This window comes from Pollicipes pollicipes, unplaced genomic scaffold, assembly GCF_011947565.3.
Source record: "Pollicipes pollicipes isolate AB1234 unplaced genomic scaffold, Ppol_2.1 Scaffold_3447;HRSCAF=4054_pilon_pilon_pilon, whole genome shotgun sequence".
In the NCBI taxonomy this organism is placed as follows: domain Eukaryota; kingdom Metazoa; phylum Arthropoda; class Thecostraca; order Pollicipedomorpha; family Pollicipedidae; genus Pollicipes; species Pollicipes pollicipes.
Window position 1 is genome coordinate 11,211,521 of NW_023596297.1, and position 17,259 is coordinate 11,228,779.

The following is a 17,259-nucleotide window of genomic DNA, read 5'->3' on the forward strand; positions in this document are numbered from 1 at the left end:
ACAACCATCTCCCAACACGCAAACATACATATAGAGGGCTGGGGGAAGGGTGAGCGGTCACCGACCGGTTTCCATGTAAGGTTGTAAGCGATTCTCTCAATGATGCTGCACGAAGAACCGGCTTGCAGGCGAACTTTGCTCCCCGTGACCCAAATGCGTTGTTGGTAGTCAGCGTATCATACCCAGTTTCCGTCGGCATCCCGGCCGTCAGAGGGATTTGAGATTTGTCAGGAAATCCTTTGAAAAACATTAAATGCGCGCGGAAGCAATGCAAAGGCAACGCGTGCATAGAACGCCACAGGTCTTCATCGACCTTTTCAACGGTTCAGCTACCTCGCTCAGCGAAGCGAGTTCGCAAGCACTTGTATAACACCAGTTACATGGCATTAAGGATCTCCACTCATTCTTATCGTAACCAATACTCGGGAGTTTCTGAGCACACATTCCACGTGTGGTCAACATGCAGCCATACGGTCATGTCAAAATCTCAACGTCCTTATATTTCAACAGGTATTTCTATGAGAGAATACTTAAACCTTGTACATGATACCTTAAGAGGCCGAGCATCGCTGTCCGGTCTCCGGTTCGCACGACCACCGATCTCCCTAACGTCCGATACGCCCAACCTTCATGCTGTCTCACCTCCGATCTGACCTGCCTGACCTCCGAACGGTCGCACCTCCGACCTGTTTCGAACCGCCAACATGCCTGATCTCTGTCTTGTCCGACCTCTGGGCAGTCTGCCCTCCGCCCTGCCTGACCTCTGGGTGGCCTGACCCCCGCCCTGCCTGATTCCTGGGTGGCCTGACCTCCGGCTTCCGTGACCTACGAACCATCTGGCCGTGAACCTGCCTGACGCCCGTGCCGCCTATCTCCAGCGTTCATGATCCGCATCTGTCATACACGGAACCTGTCTGACCTCTGGTCTGCTTGGAGTCGTCTTACTACCTGCCGGTCCGTCGTCCGACCTACCTGAACTCAGAAATTTCAGTATTCGCGCTGCCTGACCCCTGACCTCTCTGACCGCGGACTTCCTGACCTTCTTCTGCCTGACGCCAAGGCCCCATTCTTCATTGACCATTGGAAACCCATTCACTTCTTTAGGTAAGCCCTTTCAACCGATGGCCACCTGACTGACCTGTGACGTCAGTGCGGAAGCCCATTCCGTACTTGGCTGAGACTCGGAGCAAGTGCGGTCAGTCGTGACTGTTTACGCAGCGACGCCTAGCAAGGGCCGACGCGTGTTGACGGTCTTGTATGCCGGGCAAGTGGGAGCTCACTACCGCGTATGGATAGTACAATTTCTGAGGATGCTTTTGACTACGTCACTTGCCAATAATTATTCCAGGTAAGACTATCCGAAGGCGCCATTCCTGTGCTGGCATATGGCTCCATGGGCTGAATTCGCTGATACCACTTTTCGCACATATTTGGGGTTAACCGCATCCTTCATAAGCCACGTGTGTCGCACTTAACTGCGACGCCACATACTTTTTATCTCAGCGGGCGGCATTGGGCTGCGAAAAACGAGGCGCTAACCCGTCTGATCACCGATTTGCCGAACTCTCCACGTGTGACCTTTAGCTGGACTTCCCACATGCCTCTGACGTCACTGAGTCCGACGCGAGTACCACGCGCGGCGTCGGTCCGATCACTGAAGGCCGTCTTCAGCCCAGCCTGGCGTGTCAGCTGAGCCGTCTGTGGGCGCTGGTTAGCGGAACAGCGATCGCCTGAACCGGCTCAGACCGGCGGGCCTTCGTTGTGACCACGGCAGCCACGTCAGGAGCCGGTGTACGGCGCTCGGGTGGTACGCGGATTGCTGCGTGACAGGGGAGGGGGGGATGACTGCGCGACGGAGGGGGGGGGGGGGGCGAGACGGCTGCATGACGGCGCTCAGCACCGCGGTTGCCTGCAGCAGCGCATCAAAGCCAAGCTGCTGTGCAGCCACGCGTGCACCGGTGCAACCCTAGGCGGCCAGCACCCGGTCCCCTCGCGTGCCTTACGACACGTCTGTGCACTGAGCGGCATCGGATTGCTGTGATACGCGCTCGAGAATGCGGGCCCTTTCCGTTGGCTGCCGCTGACGTCAGGACTCTGGATGCCTCACTTTACTGTTAGGGGCTTACAGCTTTAGGAGAGTGACATGACCACCTGCTCCTCGCTTTTGCTCCTGGTGCTCAAAGCGCTGGGGAACAGGCGAACAGGCAGAGCAGGAGACCCTCAGAAGAACCAAAAATTGTGATCCCAAAGAGCGGTTCGTTAACCCCAACAATTGTCACAGCAACCGAACATAATCGCTCTTGTATTTCACCCTTAGCCGGAACGGTATGGACCAAGAGTCTGTTGCAATGGAAGCACCCCCCTGCGATATATGCTTCCCATAACGCACATGTTTATACCAAAACCATGCAAAACTACCGCAGAGAAAACGCCAGACTCCATCAGGCGTGATGGTATATGGCACACGCACTAGCACCACGAGACTGGCAACACCCCTGCTAAACTGCTTATGATGACGTCATTTTGTCATGCTTGACTATCATGCTCATCAGGTGTACCCTGATAATACACCTGTGGGCAGGCACCAGAGCGACATCAGTTGTAAACGGCCGTAAACCGGAGGAACTACAGGCAATTGAACATTAGGAAAGGAATGCCCCAAGATAGAGCCATGTCTGCGTGGTGATGCATTCGTAGTTCAACCGATGCTGCTTGCCACCTGCCATTGCATTATCTGTAACGTCATCGAAGGTGTCATGCTATGGATTGATATGTGACATTAAACACATACTTATATTGTTCACCCGCAGCCCCTGCATCCGTCGGCAGCCAACAGCAATGACATCGTACGCTAATGCTTGTTATGCCTTCTCATCAATTTCATTTTTGAGGCATGACGCTCCGATGCGCAAAATATTAGTTGCAAATTGTTCTGCTGATCGTCCAATTCTCAATGCAAAGCATGCAAGCATATGCAGATATTGATATCTAACAGTTTTTTTCTTCTTGCTGCGCAATACTATTTTAGCCCCGACGGATTCTGCTGAGGGAGTTAGTTACATTCGTCACAGGTGTCACTTCAAATTGTGGTGTGTTGGCATGCGTGTGATACCTTGAAGCCGCGGTTGGTTGAAAGGCTTTTGCCTACGGACTAATTCTCTTACTTGGCTGCCCTGTGCGGTTTGGTTGGTGGAGTGTTCTTCTGGGGTCTTGTGGCTAGGTGCAAGATGCCAACTAAGAGCAAGCATCTCAGACCGCTTTCTCCAGCGATATGGACTTCTCTGCAGCAGGGGTGTATCCTCTCGAAGTGAGCTGGGGCGGGGGCAAAACAGTGAACATTTTTTAACCTTCTCAGCCTGAACCTCGCATATAGATAATGCAACACAAACGTACACGAAGTAAGAATTTGCGACAATTTTAGCCGTGACCGCAAACCATGGTCCTGTCCCTACCTTTCCAAATTTGTTTAGCATTTCACATTTGATACCAAATCAGACCCTTGTCTAGTAACGCTTACGACAAAAAGGGCTGGTGTGACTGATTACCAGCTGTGAGCTACACACATTTTCCTTCACTGGAATATGTTTTCCAATGTCTCTTACTTCTCTTTGCGGACGGCGGATCACATCCGTTGAGGAGAGCGGCACCATTGACACGAATCTTGCGTTATTTTCCCTAGTGCAAGTTAGGACCAGGGCTGGTGAGTGTTGGGACTGGGTGACCAGGGCTGGCGAGTGTTGGGACTGGGTGATCAGGGCTGGTGAGTGTTGGGACTGGGTGATCAGGGCTGGTGAGTGTTGGGCCTGGGTGATCAGGGCTGGTGAGTGTTGGGCCTGAGTGATCAGGGCTGGTGAGTGTTGGGACCGGGTTGACCAGGGCTGGCGAGTGTGGGACCGGGGTGATCAGGGCTGGTGAGTGTAGGGACTGGATGATCAGGGCTGGTGAGTGTTGGGACTGGGTGATCAGGGCTGGTGAGTGTTGGGACTGGGTGATCAGGGCTGGCGAGTGTTGGGACTGGGTGACCAGGGCTGGCGAGTGTTGGGACTGGGTGACCAGGGCTGGTGAGTGTTGGGACTGGGTGATCAGGGCTGGCGAGTGTTGGGACTGGGTGACCAGGGCTGGCGAGTGTTGGGACAGGGTGACCAGGGCTGGCGAGTGTTGGGACTGGGTGACCAGGGCTGGTGAGTGTTGGGACTGGGTGACCAGGGCTGGTGAGTGTTGGGACCGGGTGTCGCTTGCTTGCTGACGCTTGCGACACCCGCAGCAGCGCCGCATCTCACGAGGCCGGTGGCGGCGCTGGCTCTGGTGAAGTCACGACATCAGGTGGTGGCGCTGGTACCGGCCGATGCACGGGTTCCGGTAAGGCCGACCGCTGTCCATCATCATATGGCTTGTTTGAGGCTCAGGCTGGTCCTGGTAGGGGATACCAAAAGGCATGCAAATCTAAATAGGATCAGAACTTTGTACTGCGGCAAGCGGCACGCTATCCACATTGAACCAGCATATCGTGCAGAAAAATCATGCTTATTGCTTAGAGCACAACGTTTGTGGTGCTTGCAAATACACAGCGCTTGCGGTGTATGCCACATCGCTTTAAGATCGCCCACGCCTTTGTTTTATGATCCTCTAAACTTAGCTTTGGTTTCGCTTTAGTTAAGGTTTGGTCTGCGTCTGAGCCACGGGCTCGTCATGTCTCCGTGCCCAAATCTTCACCGCTGCTATTTAGGCTGACCACGATCTGAGTCGTCGGCTTTTGTGAATTGATGGCCACGGCTGTCCATCCGTCCGTCGCCATTGCGCCATTTAACCATCTGGCAGTCATTTGTGCTTTATATAGCCATTTCGGTCATTTTAGGGTCATGAGGTCAAGGTTGAGGTTTTAGAAAGTTGGGAAATTTAGTTTTACAAAGTTTTAGAAGCATCTCCTTGCCCCTCCTGGCTCCCCCAGTTACCGTGTCCATGCCAGACGGCAAATAGAAAAGGTGACTTTGGGCTGCAACTCTGTCAGTGTTTTAGGGAGACTCAAATAATTAAAACTTTAGCTGTGTTTTTTACCAGATGCCAGAAAATCTTTCGGGGCATTGCAAGCCGTGACCTTAATGCAATTGCTTGGTCCATCTTAATGCATCAGAATAGACAAGCTATTAGCACAGACCTAGAAATTTTCATACAAGCACAGCCCACTCGTTACCTACTAGCGCAACAGTTTTAGCCAAATCGTTTCGCTCATTCCAGGCAGGCGTTCAATATGCGGTTTCAGTACACTGGGAACAAAACATGCCTTATTTGGGAACCCTGTTCATTCTTATGTGTACGGTAGTCGAGTTGTGTAGCTAGGAGGTCCAAGTTAGCTTTGTTGCCACTCGTGCAATTTTGAACATTTCTCAGAATCCAAGATGGTGGCTGCCACATTCTTGAATTTTGGTCAAACTTCAAGGTTTTTTCTCAATGGTTTGGATGGTTGCGTAACACCGTGTTAGAGGAGTTTTCTATGGCAGGGAGTCGATTTATGCAGCCATTTTTCACGTAGGGGGTAAAATGCAAGGTCAGATTGCTAATTAAAGTTCAAAGATGATCACGAATAATGAAAATCATCTACACATGCATATATTTTGGTTGTTGTATTCTAGTACCCAATGTAAGGGTACCACTCACAAAACCTGCATGTCTTATATACCATGGTTATATAACATGTGCCACATGCAGCCGCACCGCTGAAAACAAGGCATGCATCGTGGCACGCTACAGCTGCGACAACCACTGCACAGGCCTTTGGCGTTTATACTTCTGTGGGCGTTGGGTGAAAATCGCCTGCTTTAGTCGTTGCACCAGCAAAACAGATGGACATCGAAGACAACGTAGGCGGCTAGGCATACATAGTGATAATGACTATGAAAAGAAGAAGAGGAATGTGATGGATGCTGGCTGGTAGTACTGCGCTAAAGGTCTATTTAGATGTGTGTGTCATTGGGGCTTTACGACGCACTCAGCTGCTGAGGCTATATGGCGCCGCCTGCCCCTCACCCTGGCAGGAAGGGCGGGCACCGCGGGGAATCGAACCCCGTACCTCTGGTTTCCCAGACGCGCAGTGGTTAACGCAGACGCGTTAACCACTACACTACCGGCATTTTCATAAACTGAACATTGATGAAATCGTCCTTTGTTTGAGAATCATAACAGTCACGACATCAAACAAGACCCATCCATTGAATGCTTTGTGTGATGTCTAACTTTTTGGCTTTTTGTAATATTCCTTCCAAAAATAATTGTTTTGAGCTGAGCCCGCCTTGAACAAAATAAAAGTAGACAATCCTGCTATCCTGGCATGATGAGCAAATAGCTTCATCTATTAGATCCTCACTTCATAGTCGTAGGCAATGATCTTCAACTAGCAGTAAAGCTATATTAGTTGTAGTGGTGGCATCAATTGGTTGTGTAGCTTACGGTTGGACAGAATACGCCAGACTGGAAGAACATGTCGCTGCAATGAAACATGATCGAGGGGAGGCCTCGCCACTGGTGGCGCATTGTATTCTGTGCCGAAAACCCTCGATCCGTCAACAGCCAACGCTTTAGCTGCAGAGCCCAACTGGCTTTGACGCATTAGAAAAGCCACCGAAGCTCACTTGCAATCTCCATCACAGCATTAAGGCGCGGGGCGCAGGCAAAGCGCCATTGTGGGACAGCGTTTTCAATCGCACGTGTTACACCTCATCTTATTCGTAACACTCAGTGGAAGGCCGGCATTGCGCGGTGCGCGGTTTGTTGGAAATGCCGTTTGATATTGATATACTGTAAAGCCTGAGCTTTTATTCGTCTGGTCTTTTGCTTATTGTTGCAAAATTTTACGCCAACTTAATGCAGTTTAACTGTACTTTTTTCTCCTCGAAACGATCCAATCATAATTCATCCCCCGTCGTCTTGGATGGCATTCTAAAAAGACATTACGGCGCGTTCCACAATGTGATAGCCGGCCGCCGCCGTTTTGGAAGGGCTTTTACGCGCACCGACACCAGCATACGCAACAGCGGTCTTGGCTAAAAAATATCCAGGGAATACATGGCAAACGTCATTCCACGCAACACAATTCAGATTCAGATTCACATAGGTAGCAGTGTGCGCCTAGTGCGCGCCTAAGGGTCTTGTGCGCACGCCCTTTACGAATGGGAAAATCGAAAAATATTCGTTTTTCTCGGTTGGCTTCAGTCTTAGAGACACTGATCCGATACATGTTTCCCCTTTTGACGACTTTTAACTCAGAAATTCCATTTTCGCACTTGTTATACTGAAAGTAAGCGACTGGTGTTAAAAATGCGCAGATTTTTCACTTAGCACTGGAATTGGGCTTCTTTATGTGTGCGTGCCTTGGCTGCGTTCCCAGCACGAAAAATACAGCTAGACGAAACATCGTTAGATTGAGCTAGAAGCGTAAAAACGTCGTCTTTACGTTTCTAAAACCAAAGGCAGATAGACAAATGTTTGTGGGATGGGGGCCGATCAGTGGCGCAGAAAATGTTGGAAGCATTAATCTCTACGGCCCTCGCAAAAATCCTAGCTGCCTCAGTGAGCTAGGCAACGCTAAAATTTACAATGGCGGTAATTGCCATAGAGCCTCCAGGGACTCATCACCAGCTATCGCTAGCCACATCTTAAGCCTCCGGCTAAGGCAATCTTTGACGATCAACACGGTAAGCGGTGGAATTGGCCTGTTTATGTATGGTGCTCAACAGTGCGTGGTGATAAACTCAAACACACAAGGATACCATGAAGGGAAGAGTTAAAATGAAGCATCTCTAAAAAAAAACACGAAAAACGATGGTAGAAAAGCAATGAGGGAATCCCACCATCATTTGATTATCTGTAATGAGCCTGGCGGCCGGTTGTAATAAAAAACCTTTGCATTGAGTACATTTCTAGGATGAGAGTGGACGTTAAGCAGCGCTTGTCGCATAAGCGCCGGCCCCGCCATCCGACTGCAGCTGGAGTCGCGTGGCCTTCAGCGCGCTAGCTGCCACCGGCCGCAGGCCATCCTAGTCAGGGGCAAAAGCGGGGAACTACAGCAAGCCAATCCCACATCGGCACGCATAGGTCGAAAAGACAGGGGTGAAAAAGTGTCTTTTTTGTCAGCGGCGAAATTTGGCAACGTATAACTTGTCACCTGGAGCCAATTCTTTTAGAAACCGTTGCATTACTACTCTAAATGAAATAAACCACGAAAACAAAGACAAATGAAATAAAATCCGGCATAGCCATCAAGCATTTTTGCTTCGGGAGCTCATTTGCGCGAAAATGTCACTTACTGGCCATCGAACACTGCATGATGATTGAGAATAAACTAATAAAAACATCAGATAAAGGCATGCTTCACATAACCAACCCAGAGGCGTGAAATTTACTTTTCAGTTAAGGGTTGAGGGTACCGTGCCACCTAACCAGGGATGAAGTTTCCCATTTTTAGTTATCATTTTTCCCGTTTTTTCCATTATTCATAATTTTGGGGGCTCAGCCCGCCAAACGTAATTTTGAGAGACCACACCACTGTTCCCAACTGTAAAAGAAACCGCGCCAAATATGGGGGTAAAACTAGTTGGAGTGAATTTCGGAGGCAGGCTCAGCCATTTTTTCCTCTGCACCCTCCTCCCCATTCCTTCCTCACGCCTATGTATTTTGAACAACCGCATTCCTGTAGCCCTCCACTTACCGGTAAAATGGTTCGACAAGCACCTGGAGACAATGTCCCTTTTGGTTTTGTGACGTCATCGTACAATCGTTTGGAAAGCTGGGCGACCTTCACCATCTTGCATAATCGTTACGGGTGCAGAACTCGCCCTTCCTAACATGATCCCAACTATTTAGAGCAAAACCCATGCAACATTGGTATCAACAAATGCATGCAACATTTTTAAACACCTCCAGCACTTTGATATAGTTTTATATGCAATACGATTAAAATCACAAGTGTTTGTCTCACGCCTATCCAGCGATCAGTGTCCCGGCTCTGAGGTGCGGCGGGCAATGAAAGAGGCCTACGCCAGCGATACTCGGCCTCTTGCCTCAACGCCACTGTTCCTGTCAGCAGCAGGAAGCCACGGATGAATCCTTGACGCATGTCGCTCCAACATCTTCCTTTCACCTCTACAGCTACAGCTCAGGTATCCACAAACAACAATCCTCCTAGATCACCAGGATTAAGGTGAATCTTGGTTGAAAAACCTGCGAAAAGCACTGATGTGAGGGCATTTGAAAAGCACTGTGCTACCACTGACCTGTGACGTCAGCACTGATTAAGTATAATTTGTGGCATGTTTCTGGCACCTGCTAAAAACTATCCGGGTTAAAACTACTATGCATGGAGGCAGCTTATGGCTCAACTTGCTCGTATAGCGAAACATTAACGTTTCGACATGTGCACTGCACACGCTCACGTTGCAAGCGTTAGCGAGTACAGACCAATATCAAGATTTGAGTTTCAGCTAGCCGGGATATTCTGTTGCAAGTTGTTATTGTCTGTTGAGCGCCTCAGTTTCTGTCACCTACCATATCTGGTAAAACAGAAACTTTTTTCACCCCGCAAGCAAAAGGCAACTGCTCTAACCGGCTGAGCTATTGAACGGACATAGCATTACTCATACGATTGATGGTGGGTTATGGTATATATATATATATATATATATATATATATATATATATATGTATATATATGTATGCATATATATGTATATATGTATATATATAATATATATGTATATATATATATATATATATATATATATATATATGTATATATATATATATATATATATATATGGTTATGAACACACCACACACACACACACACACACACACACACACACACACACACACACACACACATATTCATTGCTCGAGCTTTCCGGCAGGTCTTTGATTGTTTGACGCTTGCACAACTTGTATCTCCCAGATACACGAAAAGCATCTGGCTGTTAAGTGGGAAGGGAAGGCAAAGGAGAAAAATGGGGTGGGGGGGGGGAGCAAGTATGCCTGATGCGAAATTGCTTGAGTAGTTTGTCAAATAGCCAACCCAGAAGGACGCAGGTCATCTCTTGCAAAGCTATCTTCGCAGAAAGCGCACCAGACTATCACTCCACAAGGCCAAGCACTGCAGGTCACATTCGTCAACACACATCAAGAAAGCAAGAAGCCTGTCTGGAATTAGAAGCACCCCTGGTATTCGCTGGCTGCCTGTCGATCCCGGGCCCGAAACAGGGATGCTGACAGTGAGGTGCTAAGCGTCCGGGGATGATGCCAGTGAGGTGCTGATCGTCCGGGGATGATGCAAGTGAGGTGCTGAGCGTCCAGGGATGATGACAGTGAGGTGCTGATCGTCCGGGGATGATGACAGTGAGATGCTGAGCGTCCGGGGATGATGAAAGTGAGGTTCTGAGCGTCCGGGGATGCTGACAGTGAGGTGCTAAGCGTCCGGGGATGCTGATAGTGAGGTGCTGAGCGTCCGGGGCGCTGGGCCGTGCCCCCCAGAGGCATTCCCACGTCACCGGCCGACAGCCGAGTCACCGGACTGCGCCGGCTACTGTCTGGCCGCATACGCAGCAGCAACCATGACATCATTGTCTGCGCACTGGTACTAAATTAAACTCACCGGTCAGACCTGTAACCGGCGCACGACCTGTACCGATAAGGCGCTAAATCTTTGCTGCTGTCAGGCGTCAGCTCATGCCGACTGATGCTGTGATCAATCACCTAAGTTATATGGTAAACTCTTCTAGCCAAGTGTCTTTGTTGATCGTGGTCTTGATTATGTTATCGCTCGATCATATGCCAATTTTTTTAACCGGAGAATTCCATTTACTCAAAGGCCGGTTTCGTCTTCCATGGAATCCAGACATTTTCTAGAAACCTAAGATCTTTTCTGAACAAATCTGGGCATTAGGGAACCTGTAGAATGCGGTAGCAGGACACCGACATAGCGGCACATAAACAGTCTTACGACAAGCGCATGCGTCCAACAGCCTTCAGACAGCAGCAGGATCGATTCCTGACACATCCTGTTTTTTTTTTTGCTCCTCGGCGTGACCTTTCCCGATGCCAGTCCTCGGTAGCAAATCACCTGCGTGACAAACCGCTCGGGATCAGTCCGTGTGACGTAGCTCCAACGGCACGTTAAGTCGGCTCAAGTTAAGCCCGGCCCCCTCGCTCCGATCCAATGGGCATTAGAGCGCGTCACCGAGCGCGCGGAGGCGGCCCAGCGGCGCGTGCTATAAAGAGCGGCCCGGCCGGCGCCGCTGACTCACAGCAGCATCGCTCCAGCACGGCCGGCACCATGTGGACCTACCTGATCGTGACTGCGCTGACCGTCCAGCTGACGCTCGGCCAGCAAGTGCACAGATATATTCGCATCCCAGTTGCGCCAGGTGAGACACGTGCCGTAATTTTTGTTCTCTGCAAGTCGACAAACGCTTCAACGTAGTTGTTTCCGGTGATAAAAGTCAGTAACATAATGTGACGCCACCTACGGAAAGCATACAGATTACATACCTGAGACGGGAATTTGTTTTTGAATAAAGTATGCGTGCAAGCTGATGGAAGCTTGCCTCCACTTGTAAGTTGAGGGCTAATAATCCCACAGGTGAGTGATTGCGGGCGTGGGTGGAACCTCGAGTTGGTCCCGCTTGATAAATGAATCAGCTTTCATCCTAAGCAAACCGCCCATCCGATTCTTTCTTGACCGGCTCATATCTTGACCGGGTCTAATCTGTATAGCTGACTAACGATTTTAGGAAACGGGGCTTTAAACACAATACAAAACTGTCAGACAACCCTGTGTCAAGGTTCAGTTTAGCCCTCAATAACGTAATTATGACAGTTCTGAATTCTATATTTTTAGCGTTTTTGGTACGGAGAAGACAAAATATTTCTATGGTTGCTTGAATGTGTATAAAATGCATAGGAAGTGACAAAATTCGATGATACTGATTGATTATCCTACGTGACTTTTAGCATTTTTGTTTTCATCATGATGTATTTTGGATATCTCCCAGTAACCATAACAATATTTGTAGTGTCAGCGCCCAAACGTGCTATAAAGACAGAGGTGCATGACGCTCGTCCGAACGAAATTCAAGACTTGATCACTCGTGCCAGTTGTGTTTTCCAACAATGAGATAAGGTCTGGAAATGTCAAGATATCGAGGAATATCTATAAGTCTTATGAGTAACTCATAGCTGCTATTTTCGAGAATTGACATACATATTGCAATTATGACAAGCATACGCATTTACCTCCGGCACAAAGTTTTAGAGGTGCGCTATCTATCGTCTGGCGAAGCATATTTCGAAGCTTTTAAATAATCAGGTTCGCACAAATTTGAAAAACCGCACAATATTGCTTCGCATGCAAAAACCGCCATCCGAAAATATATGAAAAGCATGCCAAAATATGACAGTCAGTAGGCATATTAGGGACTGGGGACCAGTTCCCACATGTCAGCTTGCCGTCCCATACGAGACAGCAAGATTTATACAAGATTTCAACTCTGCTCATGTTTGAATTGTTTCCTCTTATATAGGATACCTGTAATACGGAGAGCCGGCGTACTTCATTACAAGAAGCAGCATTCTGGTGTTAAGTGTGGGCATTTGTCGCGTAAGGCTTTGTTGGTATGCTTTCTGGAAGTGATGTTTAGGAGTACCGACCTGCAAATGCAGCATTGCCAGGGTTGTTGTTGTGCCAATGCGGATAATATCACACAGCCTACAATCTGCATTCAGGCATTGGAGTTCATAGATTGCGATGGCGTATTCTAATTGTTTGCGTCGTTTGGTGTGTTTTTCGTGATGAAGTTGGACACTTTTTTTGGTCATAAGTATATTCCGAGCTGTGTACTGGGATCTTGGGGAATCGGCTTTGTTTTCGATTCCTGGATAAAGTTGAAATTGTGTTCTCACCCTTGCAAAGATGGAGAATGTTGTTTTTTTCATTTCACATCCAACGGTCAAGCCAATTCTGGGACCTTGCACAAGCCATTAACAATTTCTAGCTAACCAGCTAACTGCCGCTGACCAGCTGATCAGCTGGAGACAAAGTCGCCCAGCCGGCCAGTCGCGGAAGCCGGGTTCGCCAGCCGGCGATCGGAAAACCAGCAAACAGCAACTGATGTTGGCATATATATATATATATATATATATATATATATATATATATATATATGTTCACACAAACCTGTGTCCGTCCGCCAACACAAGTGTCATAAGCCAGGTCGAGTTCGAACCTTACAACTCCGGTTTGTCCACAGAGCACAAGAACGAGTGCTACGATCCAGCGGTGGACAATTTTTACAACATCGGCGAGGAATGGGGTCCCAAAAACGCAAACTGCAAAATGAGCAAGTGTGTCAAGGAGAAGGGCACCCTCTTCATAGACCGCATCGCGTAAGCAGGGGACTGGGCTGCAAATGTTTAGGGGAATTGGGGATTGCCTAGAGGAAGTCGGGATTGCATCGGTTGGAGAGCATGGTTGTCCATATCCTCCTAGTTTGTAAAACTGTTGACTGTGGTTCTGGATGGTATCCAGATGGTATCTGCATGGTATCAGTATGGGCGATGGCGGTGGATATGGCTGATACGAGGGAGCGGTAAGACGCTCACGAACCGTGGGGTAGAGACTTCAAGAAATTCCAGTGCTACAGTCTCCATCTGTCTACTATGTCACAACTGGCATCCCTCAGGCTGCTTAATCGCAATACTTACGCAAAAGAGAAGCTTCGATGTAAGCTTTTACAGAGTTCTCCATAATATAGAGCTAAAGTGCTGGAAAATACAAGCAACAATAGGTGAGTACAACTCATTGAAAATGCTTAGTGGGTGACTATGGGCACAGCACCATGGGTAGGGGGGCCGACTGAGCACAGGAAATAATACCCGCGAAGGCTTCTTGGGTGCTGTAGCTGGCAACCCTGAATCACCTCGCGACTACCTGGGGTGGTCGCCTCTCGACCACCTGGGGTGATCGCCTCACGACTACCTGGGGTTGTCGCCTCGCGACCACCTGGGGTGGTCGCCTCTCGACTACCTGAGGTGGTCGCCTCACGACTACCTGAGGTGATCGACTCACGACTACCTGGGGTGGTCGCCGCTCGACTACCTGAGGTGGTCGCCTCACGACTACCTGGGGTGATCGCCCCACGACTACCTGGGGTGATCGCCTCACGACTACCTGGGGTGGTCGCCTCTCGACTACCTGGGGTGATCGCCTCACGACTACCTGGGGTGGTCGCCTCACGACTACCTGGGGTGGTCGCCTCTCGACTACCTGGGGTGGTCGCCTCTCGACTACCTGGGGTGGTCGCCTCACGACTACCTGGGGTGATCGCCTCACGACTACCTGGGGTGATCGCCTCACGACTACCTGGGGTGGTCGCCTCTCGACTACCTGGGGTGGTCGCCTCACGACTACCTGGGGTGGTCGCCTCACGACTACCTGGGGTGATCGCCCCACGACTACCTGAGGTGATCGACTCACGACTACCTGGGGTGGTCGCCTCTCGACTACCTGAGGTGGTCGCCTCACGACTACCTGGGGTGATCGCCCCACGACTACCTGGGGTGATCGCCCCACGACTACCTGGGGTGATCGCCTCACGACTACCTGGGGTGATCGCCTCACGACTACCTGGGGTGGTCGCCTCTCGACTACCTGGGGTGGTCGCCTCACGACTACCTGGGGTGGTCGCCTCTCGACTACCTGGGGTGATCGCCTCACGACTACCTGGGGTGGTCGCCTCTCGACTACCTGGGGTGGTCGCCTCACGACTACCTGGGGTGGTCGCCTCTCGACTACCTGAGGTGGTCGCCTCTCGACTACCTGGGGTGATCGCCTCACGACTACCTGGGGTGGTCGCCTCTCGACTACCTGGGGTGGTCGCCTCACGACTACCTGGGGTGGTCGCCTCACGACTACCTGGGGTGATCGCCTCACGACTACCTGGGGTGGTCGCCTCACGACTACCTGGGGTGGTCGCCTCTCGACTACCTGGGGTGGTCGCCTCACGACTACCTGGGGTGGTCGCCTCTCGACTACCTGGGGTGGTCGCCTCTCGACTACCTGGGGTGGTCGCCTCACGACTACCTGGGGTGGTCGCCTCACGACTACCTGGGGTGATCGCCTCACGACTACCTGGGGTGATCGCCTCACGACTACCTGGGGTGGTCGCCTCTCGACTACCTGGGGTGGTCGCCTCACGACTACCTGGGGTGGTCGCCTCTCGACTACCTGGGGTGGTCGCCTCGTGACTACCTGGGGTGATCGCCTCACGACTACCTGGGGTGATCGCCTCGCGACTACCTGGGCTGGTTGTGAGCTCATCCCGCCAGAGCACCGATACCTACACCGACGTGTGGTCCCTGTGCAGAGCGAGCCCCTTCAAAGGGGATAACGGATCATGCTACAGTCCTTCGCCACTTCTTGCTTTTCTGCTTAAGTTCACAGCTCTGAAATTGTCAATGATTGCTTAAAACCTGTAGACATAACCATCGTGTATTTTTCGTTGTGGCTGAGTATGTGCTACCGATTTCTGCTCATGTAAAATTGCAAAATGAATGAATAGATGGCATGATTCCTTTCTTTTGACCTCACAAAATGTCATGGCCAAGTGCCTTGTGGCATATTTTCCAAGCTGACAAAGCGAGACGTTAAGATAAATCTCCCCCGTCCTATAAGAGCCTTTATAAGATAGCCCATATTGGCTGTGATATGGGAAACCGTAATTTCGGTGAAAGCCTGGGATATCAGCAAAAGCGCTGGTAGAGAAGCTAACTGAGAATAAGCAGCAGCTCATGAGCTTGATTCACCGACTGTTGTCCACAGATGTAACGACGTCCGCAAATTGGTGGACTTCAAGGACATGCACGCGCGTCACCTGTTCTGCCGGATCGCGGTCGGAGACAGGCGCAAGGCGTTCCCCGGCTGCTGCCAGCAGTTGGTCTGCGCCAGGCACGAGAATGGCAAGAGAACACGCGTGAGTGCGAATGAATTGCCCTTATTGCCCAGCCAGGAGACGTTTGAGTACCTGTAAGCGCTCTGTTAGCTGCCCGGGACCTTAGTCATCCGCGAGAGCTTATCTTTGCCCCGCCAATATCAGTCCCTGCCGCCTTAAGTCACACCTGGCCGATCGAGGTCTCTGTTTGCCCGGATGGCACATCTTCCGCCTTTTCCGGACTTGACGGATGTAAGGCGTGGGTTAGATGTAGCGGTGGTGCGATGTAACACTGTCGCCAATATGGGGCTGGCTTCAGACAGGTACAGGCCGGGGCTGCTTTATACTGGTTTTAAACACGCCAAGCAGGCACTTCTGTAAGCCATCGGAGCTGCGTGGCCACATATTTGTACGTCTGTAATGTCCCACAATTTTGTGCAAATAAACGACCACATATGCACAAAAATGTTTCAACACGTCTTCGATGATGCATTTAAGGTGGATGATATTCTTTCTGCACCTCCGTGTTTGGTGTAACAAGAGCAGAATTGGGTAAGACAGCATTTACAATATAGATACAGTGATTGAGTGGCGCTTTCAAAGGACCACACGGAAGTTCGATGACAATATGGCTTCCCATGCTACCCTGGGACTTTATTTACGTACAGGAACTGTGCATTACAGGGTGCGCCACTATCACTACACCGTGTGTTTTAAGTGTACGGTCAATAATGGCACGCCTTTGTGCAGAGTGTAGCTTGCCAGACGGATTCAGATTCAGAGTGTGTACAACTAGGCAAGATTTTGACTGTTATATCCGACATCATGTTTTGTTTCTTTCATGGTGATAAGCTTCCCATTGGAACCTGTCCCACACCCAAGTGCGAGGCGGATAAGGTCTGAACGCTGCACAAATTGGCCAACAATCGAGCATGAAGCGTTACAACTCACAAAGTGATACAAGCTATACTACAAGTGTTAGTAAACGTGAATTGCTTCAGAGATAAAAAGCTGGGATATTTCCGATTTTCAGCTGCTTCGTTCCACGTAACATCCATTACAGAGTGCTTAAGTTGCTCAAATTTTATAACTAGCATTTTTCCGATCATTTTGTCAAGGTCTAAAACTTCTCTGGATGCTTTCAAATGATCGCAAAAAGTGTATTTTATCTTATCGCCCAGTGCTTTACATCGAACTCATCTAGCCCTCCAGAGTGCTTTCTTGCGCTGCCGTCTAAACACACGCGCGACACTTACTGTCATCTAACACAAGCTGGTAAGTTAGCTATGGC

At 49.9% G+C, this 17,259-nt stretch overlaps 1 protein-coding gene across 1 annotated transcript; it reads left to right on the forward strand.

Moving 5' to 3' along the window:
• The first annotated feature begins 11,286 nt into the window (after positions 1-11,286).
• On the forward strand, positions 11,287-16,284 carry LOC119091219 (uncharacterized). Its single transcript, XM_037213864.1, has 3 exons — positions 11,287-11,408; positions 13,290-13,425; positions 15,860-16,284. Exons 1-3 carry the CDS (start codon positions 11,318-11,320, stop codon positions 16,065-16,067), a joined length of 435 nt encoding a protein of 144 aa, XP_037069759.1. The 5' UTR covers positions 11,287-11,317; the 3' UTR covers positions 16,068-16,284.
• The last annotated feature ends 975 nt before the right edge of the window (positions 16,285-17,259 follow it).